Source organism: Symsagittifera roscoffensis, chromosome 7 (assembly GCF_963678635.1).
Source record: "Symsagittifera roscoffensis chromosome 7, txSymRosc1.1, whole genome shotgun sequence".
Taxonomy (NCBI): domain Eukaryota; kingdom Metazoa; phylum Xenacoelomorpha; order Acoela; family Convolutidae; genus Symsagittifera; species Symsagittifera roscoffensis.
Genome location: NC_087068.1, coordinates 28,252,679 through 28,271,425, shown reverse-complemented (window position 1 = coordinate 28,271,425; position 18,747 = coordinate 28,252,679). Strand labels below are relative to the sequence as shown.

General features: G+C 35.0%; 2 protein-coding genes across 2 annotated transcripts in view; both read right to left on the bottom strand.

Annotated features, from left to right (window-relative positions):
* Positions 1-362: 362 nt before the first annotated feature.
* Positions 363-2,148, bottom strand: LOC134851677 (calmodulin-like). Its single transcript, XM_063867861.1, has 3 exons — positions 2,079-2,148; positions 1,392-1,534; positions 363-1,030 (listed from the first exon to the last, which is right to left on the bottom strand). The coding sequence occupies exons 1-3, from the start codon at positions 2,146-2,148 to the stop codon at positions 896-898; spliced, it is 348 nt and encodes a 115-aa protein (XP_063723931.1). The 3' UTR covers positions 363-895.
* Positions 2,149-4,274: 2,126 nt separating this feature from the next.
* Positions 4,275-18,747, bottom strand: part of LOC134851976 (uncharacterized) — a 28,408-nt gene continuing 13,935 nt past the window's right edge. The window contains exons 5-8 of the mRNA XM_063868251.1: positions 17,287-17,397; positions 12,145-12,255; positions 6,993-7,103; positions 4,275-4,298 (exon numbers count right to left, since the gene is read on the bottom strand). Of these exons, the coding sequence (XP_063724321.1) occupies positions 4,275-4,298; positions 6,993-7,103; positions 12,145-12,255; positions 17,287-17,397 (357 nt within the window). The remainder of the gene's footprint in view (positions 4,299-6,992; positions 7,104-12,144; positions 12,256-17,286; positions 17,398-18,747) is intronic.

Here is an 18,747-nt window from a genome sequence, read left to right as displayed (position 1 = left end):
ACAGTTTTCTAATATAAAAGGGATCTATATTGTCAGCTAAAGGTTTTGCAGCACATTTTAATTTATTTTTAACGCACAAAAAAAATTCAATGTCAGAAAACATTTTTCAAATCTTTTGTAAAAAAATCATCCCAAACTGGAAAAATTTTCACCATAGGCAAGTAATTTATTCATGAGAAATAAAAAAAAATTTGCAACTGAACAGCTTTGACTTGTTGCAACATTGGTTTTGATTTGAGTTGAAACATCAACCTTGAATCAAAATACTGAATTAGAAAAACAAATGTAACAAAAAAGCAATTTGGATTTGTTTAAACTAATTTTTAAAAATTTCTTTCCCCTGTTTTGGGTTAATTCTTGAGATAAACAGAAATTTAAAAATATCGTTGAGCTCAAAAAGATACATTCACTTCATTTCTGATCATGACCTTGTTATAGTGGACTTAAAATCATCGTAATAGTTTTGTTCATGCAGGAAAAATTGCAACTTCTTTGACCCGTGGCTGTGTATTCGGTCCACGTAATTCGTTGTCAGCTGCAAAGTTTTTCAACCACTTCTTAAAACGTTTTTCGGTCTTTTTAAAACTATCAAATTTTTCATCACTATAAGTTCTTTATGGCTATTTGGACAATTCGGAGCTTTGTGACTTTTGAGCTAGCTGCATCCGGAAAAATATCAAATTGTCCCGATACTTCTGAACATCAATGGGAAATATTAATTTCCAGACAATTTTTTATTCAAACAGTACTTCGATATATGAAGTTGATATCAGTTACTTTCAATTTGCTCAAACATCAATTCAAACTTGATATGTGACACAATCTAGTTTTTATTTCCATAGCACGAGCTATAATGTATAACTGATCGTTAAGTTGGTATCATAATGGATGAGCACTACTGGGCTGGTTTGTTGGCAGTCATCATGGCCAGGAACTCTGAGTAGTTCACCCTCCCGTCTCCGTCTGTGTCGGCCTCTTTGATCATGTCTGCTACGTCACTCCCACTCTCACCCAATCCCTCCATCACCGCCTAATTTTACTTACAGTTTTCAATAATGAAAAAAAAAACATCTTAAATGTCAGTTTGGCTCAATCCAAAAAAGAATGATGCTACTCACTTATTATTATTCGAGTATTAGGATATTGTGGTATTTATAGGTCAAAATCACGCTGTAAAACAACCATGTCAAAAGTTTTGATAAACCTGAAGCTTCTTGATGCTTCAAATCAGAAATCTTCAATTGATTGATTTTAGGCTGTCGAAGGTTAACCCAAGTTCGAATGATTTCAAAACATAAAATAGCGTTCAGCTCTAATTATTATGTGCTTATTGTTAGTTTTTTATTCAAAGTAAACTAAATTGCAAATACTGTTCTGCTTAAGATATGGACCTTGAGTTCCTGTGCAGTGATGAATCCGTCGTTGTCCCTGTCGAGTACCTTGAATGCCTCCTTGATCTCCGACACCCTGTCCGAGTGCTTCACCTTCTTCGCCATCATGCCCAGAAACTCGTCGAAACAGATCACGCCATTTCCTGAGAAAAAAGCTTCATTTATTGGCAAAACTTGTGACCTCTCGAACATTAGCAAAACATTTCAACTCATGTTTTGTAGCATAATTAGACTTAACACGTCATTTTTTGTTCTAAAAAGTTTTCAATCAGCTCCAGATTATTTGTCTGATCAGTGAAGAGTTTAGCAACTTCATGACAATCAAATACCAAACAATCTTGATATAATTTCATGATTGATTGGTATTTGGTTTAATTGCAAATATGCTAAAATCCAAAACCCCTTGATGCTGGACGGGGGAGACGGTTGAATTGAATTGTTTTCCAAGAATGATTTAGAGTCCATTTTCTTATTTTCAAACAAATTAAATAAAATTATACGGTTTTCTAACAACTACCCACATGGATCAATAACGCTCATAGAATTGGATTGATTATAAAAATTTTTCTCCTGAGACTTGATGTATGGAGTCGTATGACAAGCATTTTCAGTGTATGGAGGTCAAACTTGTATGTTAATTTGGAGATGTAGACAACGACAATATCCAAATAGACCGAATTCACCCACCGTCCTTATCTACTTCGTTGATGAGGTCCTTCAGCTCAGTATCAGTTGGTTTGTGGCCCAGACTCCTCATCACCCGTCCTATCTCCACTGTGGTGATCTTACCATCCCCGTCCTAGGCGAATCTTACATCAAAACTTTGCATTCTTCAAATAAAGCATAAATTTTCAGTTGATTAAGCACACCGTTGAAATGTTATTTAAACAAGACTGCTCGTATCAGGGCGAAGCCTTGAATGTTCCGACTACCTTTTAAGGGCTGTGAAGCAGTAATCTTATGAAAAATTTAAAGGTAATAAAAACAAAACGATTTTTTTTTTAAATCTGAGGTTTTGTGTGAAAATCATCCCCCCACACGTCATATAGAGTACAAAGTGATAGATTTTGCTCCTAGTAACAAATCAATATATCGTGCGTTAATTGTCCCAAATTGGCCAAAATGGCTATGTTTAAATCCCCATAACTATACGAAAAATGATCAGTTTACGAAAAAAATGATCATTTTTTCAAATTTAAGCTCAGAACAACAATACCTTTTGAATGATAAAAAAAAAAATTCCGTCAAAAATGGCTTGTTAAAAAGTCAAAACTTGTCTAAAGAAAAAAACACATCCGAGCACAAATATTCCGTTACTTTTGTTGCGAAAGTCGGAACAAAAGTTTTTTAAAAAAAACAAGGCTGCTCCGTAACTGATCTCAAGTAAAGTGTGATTATATATTTTTTGATACATTATGAATTTTGGACTGCCACTATCAAACTTAAAACTCGAACGTTTGAACGGTATACGAAATTAATACGACCAATTCAGTTTGTCTCAATTCAATTTGAAACAGTTTTTTTTGTGGGATGATTCACCACGCATAAATGGTTTGCGTATTGAAACTATTACATAGGAAATGCGAAGTTTTAAATCCCAGATAGACTAGTGCAAGCCAAAACAGCCTTGAACTTCGAATATTTCAGTATCGAATGTCAAGCTGAAAAAATTTTGATTCGACTGTTGTAAACGAGTCAACGAACGCTAGGAAACAAAAAAGATCGGTTTGTAGAAAAGAAATTTGAATTTCAAAAAAGGAAAAAAAAAACTGCTTTTTCAGAAACAATATATGATTGACAATATTTTGATAAAACTAACTAAATTAAGTTGCGTTTTTCTCTATGAAATTTTTGAAACTAGAAATTGATCTCGTTTTTTGTGACCTTAACTTTTTCGCTGTTCAATAGTGGAGTTTGCCTTCCTTTTAACAAAGCAAAAGAACTGAACTCAAAAAAACTTTAACCACAAAAACAAACGTTGAGCGTGAACAACTTTTCGGACACTATAGAATACATCGTTACCACCTACATCAGTGTCTTCACTGCGTTTTTCTATTCTTAAAGGTTTTTGTTGTAACAACGGCCTGAATAAAAAATCACCCGTGGAATATATGTTTCTTACTTTCTTAAAAATTTGGAACATTAAGCCCTTTTCCACTTTATTTTCTTTTTATATAATTTTTTCATAGTTGTTTCATGTAATTTTATGCTGAATTTGTGAGTTAATGATAGAACATATGGACATGAAATCAATTATAATCTTTTTTTTGTCCACCATCGGAAATTTTTTGTGCACACACTAAATTTGTTCTTTTTTTTAAAAAAAAATCAGTTTTGCCAAAATGAATGACCTTTTGTATAGTTATAAACATAAGTCGCAAGCAGAACATAGTTCAAGATTTGAATTGGGCATTTGATAGGGAGAAAAGAGACAAAACTAAGGAGCAAAAATGGAAATTATTAGCTTGTGGGTTTTATATGCTGTTAAATTTTGTTGGTTGGCTATCAATGAACAAGTACATTTTTATTGACAACTTTAGATCAGTCTGAAACTCAAACAAAGTTTTCAAAATAATGCGCCAAGATTTACCGATTATTTCTGAAATACTGGAATTGAGATAACAGTTAAGCTTAAGATTAGCAACACTTTTTTTGCAGTTTATATCATTTTGAGATTTATTTTATTAAGCCTTCAACACAAATGCTGTGAAAAGGAATCAAGTGTGAATATACACGTTTTTATGAGATGAAAAAAAGAATGTTGATTGAGAAAGAATTGGCGCTTTCTCTCTTTCCTCGACTAGTGTGCGGCTTTTTTAGGTGAATTAAAAAAAGAGTAGTTAAGAACTAAAAGTATTTTCCATAATAAGCAAGCAAGCTGGATTATTCGAAACATGCCGAGCTGAACTAAAAAACATTGGTTGTTGAGAATCATTGAAGGCCATATTATGGTCTCTCTTTTTTAATTTTAAGTTCAAAACAAAAAAAAATAATTAACACAAAATTTTACAAGTTTCTAGTAAAACCTTGAAAGAAGATTTCTTGTTGGTCATAAGCTTTTTGGATTTCAAATTTTAGAAAAAAAAATTTTCATTTCATTTTATTAAATTTATTTATATTATGTTATGACTGCTCCATAAACGTTAAAAGCAGTCGGAACATTCAGGGCTTCGCGCCCTGATAGGAGCAGTCTTGTTTAATTATATGTGCTAGGAAAACTATTCTGTTTTTGATTTTGTCTGTTTCTAGAGCAACTGATTTAGGGTTGTGTTTGAGATTTTTATAAAGTTAGAAAAATTTTTGCATTCTTCCTGGTATAATGGGATTGAAATTTTATGCTTACAAAAAAAGGTGCTTAGAAAATTTCCTAAAAGCTATAGACAGCATGATGCGGAGAATTGGCTTTAAAAACAAATGTAGTTGAAAAACTCAGCTCAAACCAGTAAAAAATTTTGATAAAATTCCTTTTCAAAATATAAAAGGAGTCGGTTTAAACATTTTAAGATTCCTATTGAATGAGATATTGAAGAAGGCGAAAAACGGCTCAAATTTTGCCACAAAAAGCACAGCAAAATGTGGTTCCGATTGAGAAAGTAATAACAGTAACAACAATATTAACAAGACTGCTCGTATCAGGGCGAAGCCCTAAATGTTCCGACTGCCTTTTAATGTTTATGGAGAAGTAATAACAAAAAAAATTAATTGTATTAAAATAAAATAAAAAATTTCTTCTTCAAAAATTTGAACTTTTTTTAAAATAAAAATCATCCCCCCTCACGCCATATAAAGTACAAAAGAATAAATTTTGCTCCTTGTAACAAATCAGTTATGGCACATAAGCTTCTTTTAATCAATTTGGAACGAGTTCTAGGACGGATTAACGCTCAGCTTACACGTTAATAGCGCGAAATATATCGCGCCTTAATTGTCGCAAATTGGCTGAAATGACCATTTTTAAACCCTCATAACTTCACGAAAAATGATCACAGGTGAAATATCTTTTCATATTTGAGCTCAGGAAAACAATACTTGGCATGGCTAGTTAAAAAGTCAAAATATGTCTCAAGAAAAAAAACCACCCGAGCACAAATATTCAGTTACTTTCAGAGCGAAAGTCGGAACAATAAAATAATTTCTATTTGAGGAAAATGTGAAAGCGAAAAAATATGAAAGCGAAAAATAAAGCAAAAAGTTGCTATAGCGGTAAAAAATAACAAAACTGCTCGTATATCAGGGCAAAGCCCTGAATGTTCCGACTGCCTTTTAAGGTTTATGGATTAGTAATAACATTAAAAAATTAAATGAAATCAACCAAAATGAAAAAATTTTTTCTAAAATTTGAAATTTTTTATGAAAATCATTCCCCCACACGCCATATAAAGTACAAAAGCATATATGTCGCTCCTTGTAACAAATCACTTATGGCAAATAAGCTTCTTTCAACCAATTAGGAACGATTTCAAAGACTGATTAACTCTCCGCTTACGCGTTAATAGCGCGAAATATATCGCGCGTTAATTGTCCCAAATTGGCCAAAATGGCAATATTTAAACCCCCGTAACTTCACGAAAAATGATCACAGGTAAAATATATTTTCAAGTTTAAGCTCAGGTTAACAATAACTTTCGAATGATATAAAAAAGTTCAGTCAAAAATGGCTAGTTAAAAAGTCAAAATTTGTCTGAAGAAAAAAAAACCCACCCCGAGCATGAATATTCCGTTACGTTCGTGTCGAAAGTCGGAACAATTAGTGGCATTTTTCTGGTTAAACTAAGCCAACTTGAGTAAACTGTCTGAAAGAAACTCAGAATAGCTCAAAAGTGAATCAAATTATGATTGGAATCAGGAAGTGTAAGTTAAGGCTATTTTTGGCTTTTTTCAATTTTGAGATTAGAGAAAAATGAAACAAAAGCAAAACTTTCCAACAAGATACATCATTACAAAAATTTTCAATTTCAACAAGCTACAAACCGGGTGGTTTCTTACAAGTAATACAAGTGAAACAATCGTACGAACAATCAAAAATTGTCTCACTTTTTATTCGAATAATTTGCATTAAAAAATGGGTTACAGGCAGAGGGCAACCCGCATGTGAGTTCACATAGTTACGCTTTTACGTAATTGTTTTAAACATTCATCTAAGTAATCTTAATTTAATAGTGATTTATTTAACTGAATCATCCATAACTCATCAAGTATCCATAAGTATCAAGTCTGTTTTAGTTGATTACTTGCCACTGACTTAATTCATTCACATTCATGCACATGTTGATGTTACCAGATATCAACTTAGTTCAAACGAAAATTATTAAACCTTTGAAGGCGTTAAAAGTTATAAGAAAAACTTTTGGCTCCATTACCAGTTGACTTTTTAGTTTTCACCAAGTTATCTTACAGATTCAAATTCAGAGTGCTTTGAGGAGTCTTCTGATATTTAAATTGTGTAAATCCGGATCCAGTAAATTGAGTTTCTCCATTTTTCAAACAATGGAACAGTAAACAATTGAACAATTAAAACAAGAAATTACTTGTAGAAATTTGCAGGCTGAGGGAGTCAAAAAGTTGCTTGGATGCCTGGGAAAAATTGTTTTTACTATATACCTTGTCAAAGAGAGAGAATGCGTCTTTGAAGTCAGCTATCTGCTCCTCTGTTAGTTCAGGTACCGTGGCCGCCGTAGCTCCCTTCGGTTTAACCGCTTTGCCATCAGACTTCTAAACAAAACAACCCCTTTCCGTTGATTGATAACCAGCATATCTGAAAACATTTAAAACAACAAGGCTCAAACCCTATACTTTAATCAGAACGCACACACTTTACCATTTTTTAAAAAATTCAGTGGGAAAGAGTTTCGTACCTTTTTGGCTGCGCTCATTCTTTTTGACGTTTTTATTTTCCAACTCGAAAATCGATCGGATCGGTTTCAGGTACAGTTTAAAACCAGTTGTTTTCAACCAGTTCTAGACGTGACAGTCTTGGTTTCTCTTTGCGTTGTTACAGAAATACTTTAACAATCGTGGTTGGAGAAAGCACAAAAGATTGACAGTTACAAAAATGTTTGCATGACTGATGACTTCTGTAAATCATGACACTTTTGACATGGTATTTTGAATGCCTTATGGGACTGAAAAATAAGAATAATGAAAGAGTCCAAAAAACAACATTATAGTTTGAAAATAGTTTTCACTTTTCAACTCACAATGATTTTATTCCAAAATGAAAAGAATGAAAGGAGAAGATGGCAGAAAAAAACAGCTACACTGACTGAACCTTCAAATAATTAAAGTTTGGGCAGTTTATAAGCAAAAATGACCCATTTCTTGATGCATAGTTTGAAAAACTTTTCGATCACCCTGAAAACGCGCGCAAGTTGACTTCGGGTGAAAAATTTCAGCATCTTGAAAAAAGACATGTAAAAAAAGAATAAACACGGTGCAAAATGACAAAGGATGAAACTTTACAAAAACAAAGTAATTGTTAAAAACGAGTCGCTCGTCTTTGATGGTCAATTTCCTCTTGTTAATTGTTATCTGGGCGGATTGGCATTAACCTAGTGATGTACAAATAAATAACTATACTTATTTATTTAATATGTACCGCAGGTAAAATGACCTTGAGTGACACGGCCAGTCCGAAATGAGAAGAACTCTGAACGCTCAGAACACAATTTAGGAGATTATGTTTCAATTATCGGTTACTCTTCATTGAGTTACCAACCTAGTTGCCAATCCATACGGGTTCAGTTAAGACTCATACAATACGGTATGACATGGCGCAGCCAGCGAAGGATACAAAAATCATCTGAGCATTTAACTAATCTGGCAGATGGCAACGACCGAACCATCAGTGGAGTGGACCAAATGAACAGCGATGATAGCATTGGCCGTCCTGATCAGACAAAAAGAATTATGAACTATACTTCATCTTAAGCCACCAATTATAGTACCAACGGAACCCATTTACAAATTTAAAATAACGGTGAAACAGAAGCGGAAAACGAAAACGAGTTATACGAAATCAAGAGAAAAAAGTTGACTGGGAAAACAAAAAAGCAAGAGTTAGAGAGAGAGAGGATCACTTCGACACAATTTCCCGTGGGACGAAGTAGATACCAAAGTGAGGAGTTATATATTTTTGTGCTTAGGAGCCCAAGGCAAAAAACAAGTACAGCAAGAACGTCCAGGACTTGAGATACACGCCATAACAAAGAAAGAATTGCAACAAAAACTGAAGACATTTTTGTCACAACGAAGTAGGTCAATTGCTTTCGAGAGGTATAACTTCGTCTGCTGGAAACAACCGAAAAACGAATCTTTAGAACAATTCCATGCGGATCTAGTCGAACTAGCGTCACGCGTCGAAAGCAGTGATAGAGAAGATGAAAGGGTACGAGACATAATCACAGCCCATATGTCATATGAAAAAATTTCCAAGGAACTACTAGCAGAGAGTCAACAAGTGCGAGGTTTCTGCAGAGGCCGTCAAATATTCCCAGGAGGAAATAATAACCCCTGAGGTACACAGAATTTACAAGTAAGTCCAAGAATTGATGCAAATGCGGTTGACAATTCGGTCTCAATCAGTTATTATTGTGCCCAGCCAAAGATAAAACTGTTACCAATTGCGCAAAACGAAGACATTTCGCAAAAGTATGCAGATCAACAAAAGTAAACTATATGCAGGAGTCAAACGGAAACCAATCTGAGGGAGAACAAAATGAAGAAAACGAAGATGAAGAGAACGACCCCTTAGCTTACGCGGAATTAATCTCTACCAATGGTTGCGAAGACATACCACGAGTCATTTCTGAAGCCTTCGAAATAAAAAACCTAATCGATATGCGAAGAGAAGACTTAAACTGCCACATTATAAAAACAAAAACTGATTCAGAGAACATTATCGCAATTACAAAATCAGGAAGCTCAATGTCCTTCTTAAACAAGAAAACAGCGCAAAGACTTCAGACAAATGAAAAACCAGCAAATTTCAGCAGATATATCACTCAGGTAATAAATTTGGTATGCTACAATGGAAAAAAAAACCTCCCGAAAGGACGATTAGGAATTGCGATAGAATAAGGAGGCTGGACGGTGCAATTCAATTCATTTATAACTGAAGACGACCAAAAAGCAAACATCACCGGACTCACTATTCTAACAGAAATTGTAATCCCACTTGCAAAAGAAAAACCCAATACAACCAATTTTTTAAAGTGCAAGAATTAGAAAATTCCGAAAAAAGCTAAAGCAATGGGTAAAATAAAATTTTCAGCAACTGTGTGTAAGAAATGGAAAATCTAAAAACTATGTACGGAAACCGCAATTCATCAAAGACATGACACCAATAAAACAAAAAAGAAGAAGGAAACCAAATCATCTCCAAGAACTCGTGAACAAAAAATTGATTAAATTGATTGATCAAAAATCATCATGAAGTTAAATGAATCTTTGGATAAGCAATTCATCAGTCCAATTGTAGTAATGGTAAAGAAGGATCAAACAGTAAAACTAGTATTGAACTCGAAAAAGCTAAACAATTTTATCAATAAAAACAAACATCAAAAGCCCAAGATCGAACTACATTGACAGTGTTGCACAAATCATAAAAACAAAGGAAAAAGAACCGACACTATTGTCGACACATGATCTTTGCTATGCATATTCGCAAACTCCTCCGGATGGAGAAACAAATAGACAATGCAATTTTAGCCTCATTGGAGGCCATGCCACTGGAACAAACCAATTCCAAATGCGATTCTACGGCCTCACGGACATGCCTACCGAACTTCAAAAAGCGATAAGCCTCACTCTGACAAATTGCGAAAGCTATCAAACAAGAACCCATTGAATACAAGCACTCACGCGGCAGAGGAGCTCCAAATGCATAGCAATCAGTCAAAAAGTCCGAGGTTTCTGCAGAGGACGTCAAAACTTCCCAAGAGGAAATAATAACTCATGAAGTACGCAGAATTCACAAATAAGTCCAAGAATTGATACAAATGCGGTAGACAATTCATTCGGTCTCAATCACTTACAATTGTGCCCAGCCAAAGATAAAATTGTTACCAATCAAGCAAAACGAAGACATTTTGCAAAAGTATGCAGATCAACAAATGTAAACTACATGCAGGAGTCGAACGGAAACCAACCTGAGGAAGAACAATATGAAGAAAACGAAGATGAAGAGATCGACCCCTTAGCTTACGCGGAATTAATCTCTACCAACGGTTGCGAAGACATACCACGAGTCATTTCTGAAGCCTTTGAAGCAAAAAACCTAATCGCTATGCGAGAAGAAGACTTAAGCGGCCCCATTATAAAAAAAACTAAATCAGAGAGCATAATCGCAAAGGCAAAATTAGGAAGCCCAATGACCTTCATAAACAAAAAAACAGCGCAAAGACTTCAGACAAATAAAAAATCAGCAAATTTCAGCAGATATATCTCTCCGGAAGACGCGGCAATAAATTTGGTATGCTACAATGGAAAAACAATCCTCCCGAAAGGACTATTAAGAATTGCGATAGAATAAGGAGGCTGGACGGTGCAATTCAATTCATTTATAACCGAAGACGACCAAAAAGCAAACATCACCGGACTCACTATCCTAACAGAAATTGTAATCCCACTTGCAAAAGAAAAACCCAACACAACCAAATTTTTTAAGTGCAAGAATTAGAAAGTTCCAAAAAAAGCTAAAGCAATGGGTAAAAGACAATTTTTGGCAACTTTGTGTAAGAATTGGAAAATCTAAAAACTTTGTAAGGAAAACGTAATTCATCGAATGATATAAAAAAGTTCAGTCAAAAATGGCTAGTTAAAAAGCCAAAATTTGTCTGAAGAAAGAAAAACCCACCCCGAGCATGAATCTTCCGTTACGTTCGTATCGAAAGTCGGAACAATTAGTGGCATTTTTCTGGTTAAACTAAGCCAACTTGAGTAAACTGTCTGAAAGAAACTCAGAATAGCTGAAAAGTGAATCAAATTATGATTGGAATCAGGAAGTGTAAGTTAAGGCTATTTTTGACTTTTTTCAATTTTGAGATTAGAGAAAAATGAAGCAAAAGCAAAACTTTCCAACAAGATACATCATTACAAAAATTTTCAATTTCAACAAACTACAAACCGGGTGGTTTCTTACAAGTTATACAAGTGAAACAATTGTACGAACAATCAAAAATTGTCTCACTTTTTATTCGAATAATTTGCATTAAAAAATGGGTTACAGGCAGAGGGCAACCCGCGTGTGAGTTCACATAGTTACGCTTTTACGTAATTGTTTTAAACATTCATCTAAGTAATCTTAATTTAATAAAGATTTATTTAACTGAATCATCCATAACTCATCAAGTATCCATAAGTATCAAGTCTGTTTTAGTTGTTTACTTGCCACTGACTTAATTCATTCACATTCATGCACATGTTGATGTTACCAGATATCAACTTAGTTCAAACGAAAATTATTAAACCTTTGAAGGCGTTAAAAGTTATAACAAAAACTTTTGGTTCCATTACCAGTTGACTTTTTAGTTTTCACCAAGTTATCTTACAGATTCAAATTCTGAGTGCTTTGAGGAGTCTTCTGATATTTAACTTGGGTAAATCCGGATCCAGTAAATTGAGACTCTCCATTTTTCAAACAATGGAACAGTAAACAATTGAACAATTAAAACAAGAAATTACTTGTAGAAATTTGCACGCTGAGGGAGTCAAAAAGTTGTCTGGATGCCTGGGAAAAATTGTTTTTACTATATACCTTGTCAAAGAGAGAGAATGCGTCTTTGAAGTCAGCTATCTGCTCCTCTGTTAGTTCAGGTACCGTGGCCGCCGTAGCTCCCTTCGGCTTAACCGCTTTGCCATCAGACTTCTAAACAAAACAACCCCTTTCCGTTGATTGATAACCAGCATATCTGAAAACATTTAAAACAACAAGGCTCAAACCCTATACTTTAATCAGAACGCACACACTTTACCATTTTTTTTAAAATTCAGTGGGAAAGAGTTTCGTACCTTTTTGGCTGCGCTCATTCTTTTTGACGTTTTTATTTTCCAACTCGAAAATCGATCGGATCGGTTTCAGGTACAGTTTAAAACCAGTTGTTTTCAACCAGTTCTAGACGTGACAGTCTTGGTTTCTCTTTGCGTTGTTACAGAAATACTTTAACAATCGTGGTTGGAGAAAGCACAAAAGATTGACAGTTACAAAAATGTTTGCATGACTGATGACTTCTGTAAATCATGACACTTTTGACATGGTATTTTGAACGCCTTATGGGACTGAAAAATAAGAATAATGAAAGAGTCCAAAAAACAACATTATAGTTTGAAAATAGTTTTCACTTTTCAACTCACAATGGTTTTATTCCAAAATGAAAAGAATGAAAGGAGAAGATGGCAGAAAAAAACAGCAACACTGACTGAACCTTCAAATAATTAAAGTTTGGGCAGTTTATAAGCAAAAATGACCAATTTATTGATGCATAGTTTGAAAAACTTTTCCATCACCCTGAAAACGCGCGCAAGTTGACTTCGGGTGAAAAATTTCAGCATCTTGAAAAAAGACATGTAAAAAAAGAATAAACACGGTGCAAAACGACAAAGGATGAAACTTTACAAAAACAAAATAATTGTTAAAAACGAGTCGCTCGTCTTTGATGGTCAATTTCCTCTTGTTAATTGTCATCTGGGCGGATTGGCATTAACCTAGTGATGTACAAATAAATAACTATACTTATTTATTTAATATGTACCGCAGGTAAAATGACCTTGAGTGACACGGCCAGTCCGAAATGAGAAGAGCTCTGAACGCTCAGAACACAATTTAGGAGATTATGTTTCAATTATCGGTTACTCTTCATTGAGTTACCAACCTAGTTGCCAATCCATACGTGTTCAGTTAAGACTCATACAATACGGTATGACATGGCGCAGCCAGCGAAGGATACAAAAATCATCTGAGCATTTAACTAATCTGGCAGATGGCAACGACCGAACCATCAGTGGAGTGGACCAAATGAACAGCGATGATAGCATTGGCCGTCCTGATCAGACAAAAAGAATTATGAACTATACTTCATCTTAAGCCACCAATTATAGTACCAACGGAACCCATTTACAAATTTAAAATAACGGTGAAACAGAAGCGGAAAACGAAAACGAGTTATACGAAATCAAGAGAAAAAAGTTGACTGGGAAAACAAAAAAGCAAGAGTTAGAGAGAGAGGATCACTTCGACACAATTTCCCGTGGGACGAAGTAGATACCAAAGTGAGGAGTTATATATTTTTGTGCTTAGGAGCCCAAGGCAAAAAACAAGTACAGCAAGAACGTCCAGGACTTGAGATACACGCCATAACAAAGAAAGAATTGCAACAAAAACTGGAAGACATTTTTGTCACAACGAAGTAGGTCAATTGCTTTCGAGAGGTATAACCTCGTCTGCTGGAAACAACCGAAAAACGAATCATTAGAACAATTCCATGCGGATCTAGTCGAACTAGCGTCACGCGTCGAAAGCAGTGATAGAGAAGATGAAAGGGTACGAGACATAATCACAGCCCATTTGTCATATAAAAAAATTTCCAAGGAACTACTACCAGAGAGTCAACAAGTGCGAGGTTTCTGCAGAGGCCGTCAAATATTCCCAGGAGGAAATAATAACCCCTGAGGTACACAGAATTTACAAGTAAGTCCAAGAATTGATGCAAATGCGGTTGACAATTCGGTCTCAATCAGTTATTATTGTGCCCAGCCAAAGATAAAACTGTTACCAATTGTGCAAAACGAAGACATTTTGCAAAAGTATGCAGATCAACAAAAGTAAACTATATGCAGGAGTCAAACGGAAACCAACTGAGGGAGAACAAAATGAAGAAAACGAAGATGAAGAGAACGACCCCATAGCTTACGCGGAATTAATCTCTACCAATGGTTGCGAAGACATACCACGAGTCATTTCTGAAGCCTTCGAAATAAAAAAACCTAATCGATATGCGAAGAGAAGACTTAAACTGCCACATTATAAAAACAAAAACTGATTCAGAGAACTTTATCGCAATTACAAAATCAGGAAGCTGATTACAAAAGGAAAACAGCGCAAAGACTTCAGACAAATGAAAAACCAGCAAATTTCAGCAGATATATCACTCAGGTAATAAATTTGGTGTGCTACAATGGAAAAAAAAAACCTCCCGAAAGGACGATTAGGAATTGCGATAGAATAATGAGGCTAGACGGTGCAATTCAATTCATTTATAACTGAAGACGACCAAAAAGCAAACATCACCGGACTCACTATTGTAACAGAAATTGTAATCCCACTTGCAAAAGAAAAACCCAATACAACCAATTTTTTAAAGTGCAAGAATTAGAAAATTCCGAAAAAAGCTAAAGCAATGGGTAAAATAAAATTTTCAGCAACTGTGTGTAAGAAATGGAAAATCTAAAAACTATGTACGGAAACCGCAATTCATCAAAGACATGACACCAATAAAACAAAAAAGAAGAAGGAAACCAAATCATCTCCAAGAACTCGTGAACAAAAAATTGATTAAATTGATTGATCAAAAATCATCATGAAGTTAAATGAATCTTTGGATAAGCAATTCATCAGTCCAATTGTAGTAATGGTAAAGAAGGATCAAACAGTAAAACTAGTATTGAACTCGAAAAAGCTAAACAATTTTATCAATAAAAACAAACATCAAAAGCCCAAGATCGAACTACATTGACAGTGTTGCACAAATCATAAAAACAAAGGAAAAAGAACCGACACTATTGTCGACACATGATCTTTGCTATGCATATTCGCAAACTCCTCCGGATGGAGAAACAAATAGACAATGCAATTTTAGCCTCATTGGAGGCCATGCCACTGGAACAAACCAATTCCAAATGCGATTCTACGGCCTCACGGACATGCCTACCGAATTTCAAAAAGCGATAAGCCTCACTCTGACAAATTTCGAAAGCTATCAAACAAGAACCCATTGAATACAAGCACTCACACGGCAGAGGAGCTCCAAATGCATAGCAATCAGTCAAAAAGTCCGAGGTTTCTGCAGAGGACGTCAAAATTTCCCAAGAGGAAATAATAACTCATGAAGTACGCAGAATTCACAAATAAGTCCAAGAATTGATACAAATGCGGTAGACAATTCATTCGGTCTCAATCACTTACAATTGTGCCCAGCCAAAGATAAAATTGTTACCAATCAAGCAAGACGAAGACATTTTGCAAAAGTATGCAGATCAACAAATGTAAACTACATGCAGGAGTCGAATGGAAACCAACCTGAGGAAGAACATTATGAAGAAAACGAAGATGAAGAGATCGACCCCTTAGCTTACGCGGAATTAATCTCTACCAACGGTTGCGAAGACATACCACGAGTCATTTCTGAAGCCTTTGAAGCAAAAAACCTATTCGCTATGCGAGAAGAAGACTTAAGCGGCCCCATTATAAAAAAAATAAATCAGAGAGCATAATCGCAAAGGCAAAATTAGGAAGCCCAATGACCTTCATAAACAAAAAAACAGCGCAAAGACTTCAGACAAATGAAAAATCAGCAAATTTCAGCAGATATATCTCTCCGGAAGACGCGGCAATAAATTTGGTATGCTACAATGGAAAAAAATCCTCCCGAACGGACAATTAAGAATTGCGATAGAATAAGGAGGCTGGACGGTGCAATTCAATTCATTTATAACTGAAGACGACCAAAAAGCAAACATCACCGGACTCACTATCCTAACAGAAATTGTAATCCCACTTGCAAAAGAAAAACCCAACACAACCAAATTTTTTAAGTGCAAGAATTAGAAAGTTCCAAAAAAAGCTAAAGCAATGGGTAAAAGAAAATTTTTGGCAACTTTATGTAAGAATTGGAAAATCTAAAAACTTTGTAAGGAAAACGTAATTCATCGAATGATATAAAAAAGTTCAGTCAAAAATGGCTAGTTAAAAAGTCAAAATTTGTCTGAAGAAAAAAAGACCCACCCCGAGCATGAATCTTCCGTTACGTTCGTATCGAAAGTCGGAACAATTAGTGGCATTTTTCTGGTTAAACTAAGCCAACTTGAGTAAACTGTCTGAAAGAAACTCAGAATAGCTGAAAAGTGAATCAAATTATGATTGGAATCAGGAAGTGTAAGTTAAGGCTATTTTTGGCTTTTTTCAATTTTGAGATTAGAGAAAAATGAAACAAAAGCAAAACTTTCCAACAAGATACATCATTACAAAAATTTTCAATTTCAACAAACTACAAACAGGGTGTTTTCTTACAAGTTATACAAGTGAAACAATCGTACGAACAATCAAAAATTGTCTCACTTTTTATTCGAATAATTTGCATTAAAAAATGGGTTACAGGCAGAGGGCAACCCGCGTGTGAGTTCACATAGTTACGCTTTTACGTAATTGTTTTAAACATTCATCTAAGTAATCTTAATTTAGTAGTGATTTATTTAACTGAATCATCCATAACTCATCAAGTATCCATAAGTATCAAGTCTGTTTTAGTTGTTTACTTGCCACTGACTTAATTCATTCACATTCATGCACATGTTGATGTTACCAGATATCAACTTAGTTCAAACGAAAATTATTAAACCTTTGAAGGCGTTAAAAATTATAAGAAAAACTTTTGGTTCCATTACCAGTTGACTTTTTAGTTTTCACCAAGTTATCTTACAGATTCAAATTCTGAGTGCTTTGAGGAGTCTTCTGATATTTAAATTGGGTAAATCCGGATCCAGTATATTGAGTTTCTCCATTTTTCAAACAATGGAACAGTAAACAATTGAACAATTAAAACAAGAAATTACTTGTAGAAATTTGCAGGCTGAGGGAGTCAAAAAGTTGTTTGGATGCCTGGGAAAAATTGTTTTTACTATATACCTTGTCAAAGAGAGAGAATGCGTCTTTGAAGTCAGCTATCTGCTCCTCTGTTAGTTCAGGTACCGTGGCCGCCGTAGCTCCCTTCGGCTTAACCGCTTTGCCATCAGACTTCTAAACAAAACAACCCCTTTCCGTTGATTGATAACCAGCATATCTGAAAACATTTAAAACAACAAGGCTCAAACCCTATACTTTAATCAGAACGCACACACTTTACCATTTTTTTTAAAATTCAGTGGGAAAGAGTTTCGTACCTTTTTGGCTGCGCTCATTCTTTTTGACGTTTTTATTTTCCAACTCGAAAATCGATCGGATCGGTTTCAGGTACAGTTTAAAACCAGTTGTTTTCAACCAGTTCTAGACGTGACAGTCTTGGTTTCTCTTTGCGTTGTTACAGAAATACTTTAACAATCGTGGTTGGAGAAAGCACAAAAGATTGACAGTTACAAAAATGTTTGCATGACTGATGACTTCTGTAAATCATGACACTTTTGACATGGTATTTTGAATGCCTTATGGGACTGAAAAATAAGAATAATGAAAGAGTCCAAAAAACAACATTATAGTTTGAAAATAGTTTTCACTTTTCAACTCACAATGATTTTATTCCAAAATGAAAAGAATGAAAGGAGAAGATGGCAGAAAAAAACAGCAACACTGACTGAACCTTCAAATAATTAAAGTTTGGGCAGTTTATAAGCAAAAATGACCCATTTCTTGATGCATAGTTTGAAAAACTTTTCCATCACCCTGAAAACGCGCGCAAGTTGACTTCGGGTGAAAAATTTCAGCATCTTGAAAAAAGACACGTAAAAAAAGAATAAACACGGTGCAAAATGACAAAGGATGAAACTTTACAAAAACAAAATAATTGTTAAAAACGAGTCGCTCGTCTTTGATGGTCAATTTCCTCTTGTTAATTGTTATCTGGGCGGATTGGCATTAACCTACTGATGTACAAATAAATAGCTATACTTATTTATTTAATATGTACCGCAGGTAAAATGACCTTGAGTGACACGGCCAGTCCGAAATGAGAAGAGCTCTGAACGCTCAGAACACAATTTAGGAGATTATGTTTCAATTATCGGTTACTCTTCATTGAGTTACCAACCTAGTTGCCAATCCATACGGGTTCAGTTAAGACTCATACAATACGGTATGACATGGCGCAGCCAGCGAAGGATACAAAAATCATCTGAGCACTTAACTAATCTGGCAGATGGCAACGACCGAACCATCAGTGGAGTGGACCAAATGAACAGCGATGATAGCATTGGCCGTCCTGATCAGACAAAAAGAATTACGAACTATACTTCATCTTAAGCCACCAATTATAGTACCAACGGAACCCATTTACAAATTTAAAATAACGGTGAAACAGAAGCGGAAAACGAAAACGAGTTATACGAAATCAAGAGAAAAAAGTTGACTGGGAAAACAAAAAAGCAAGAGTTAGAG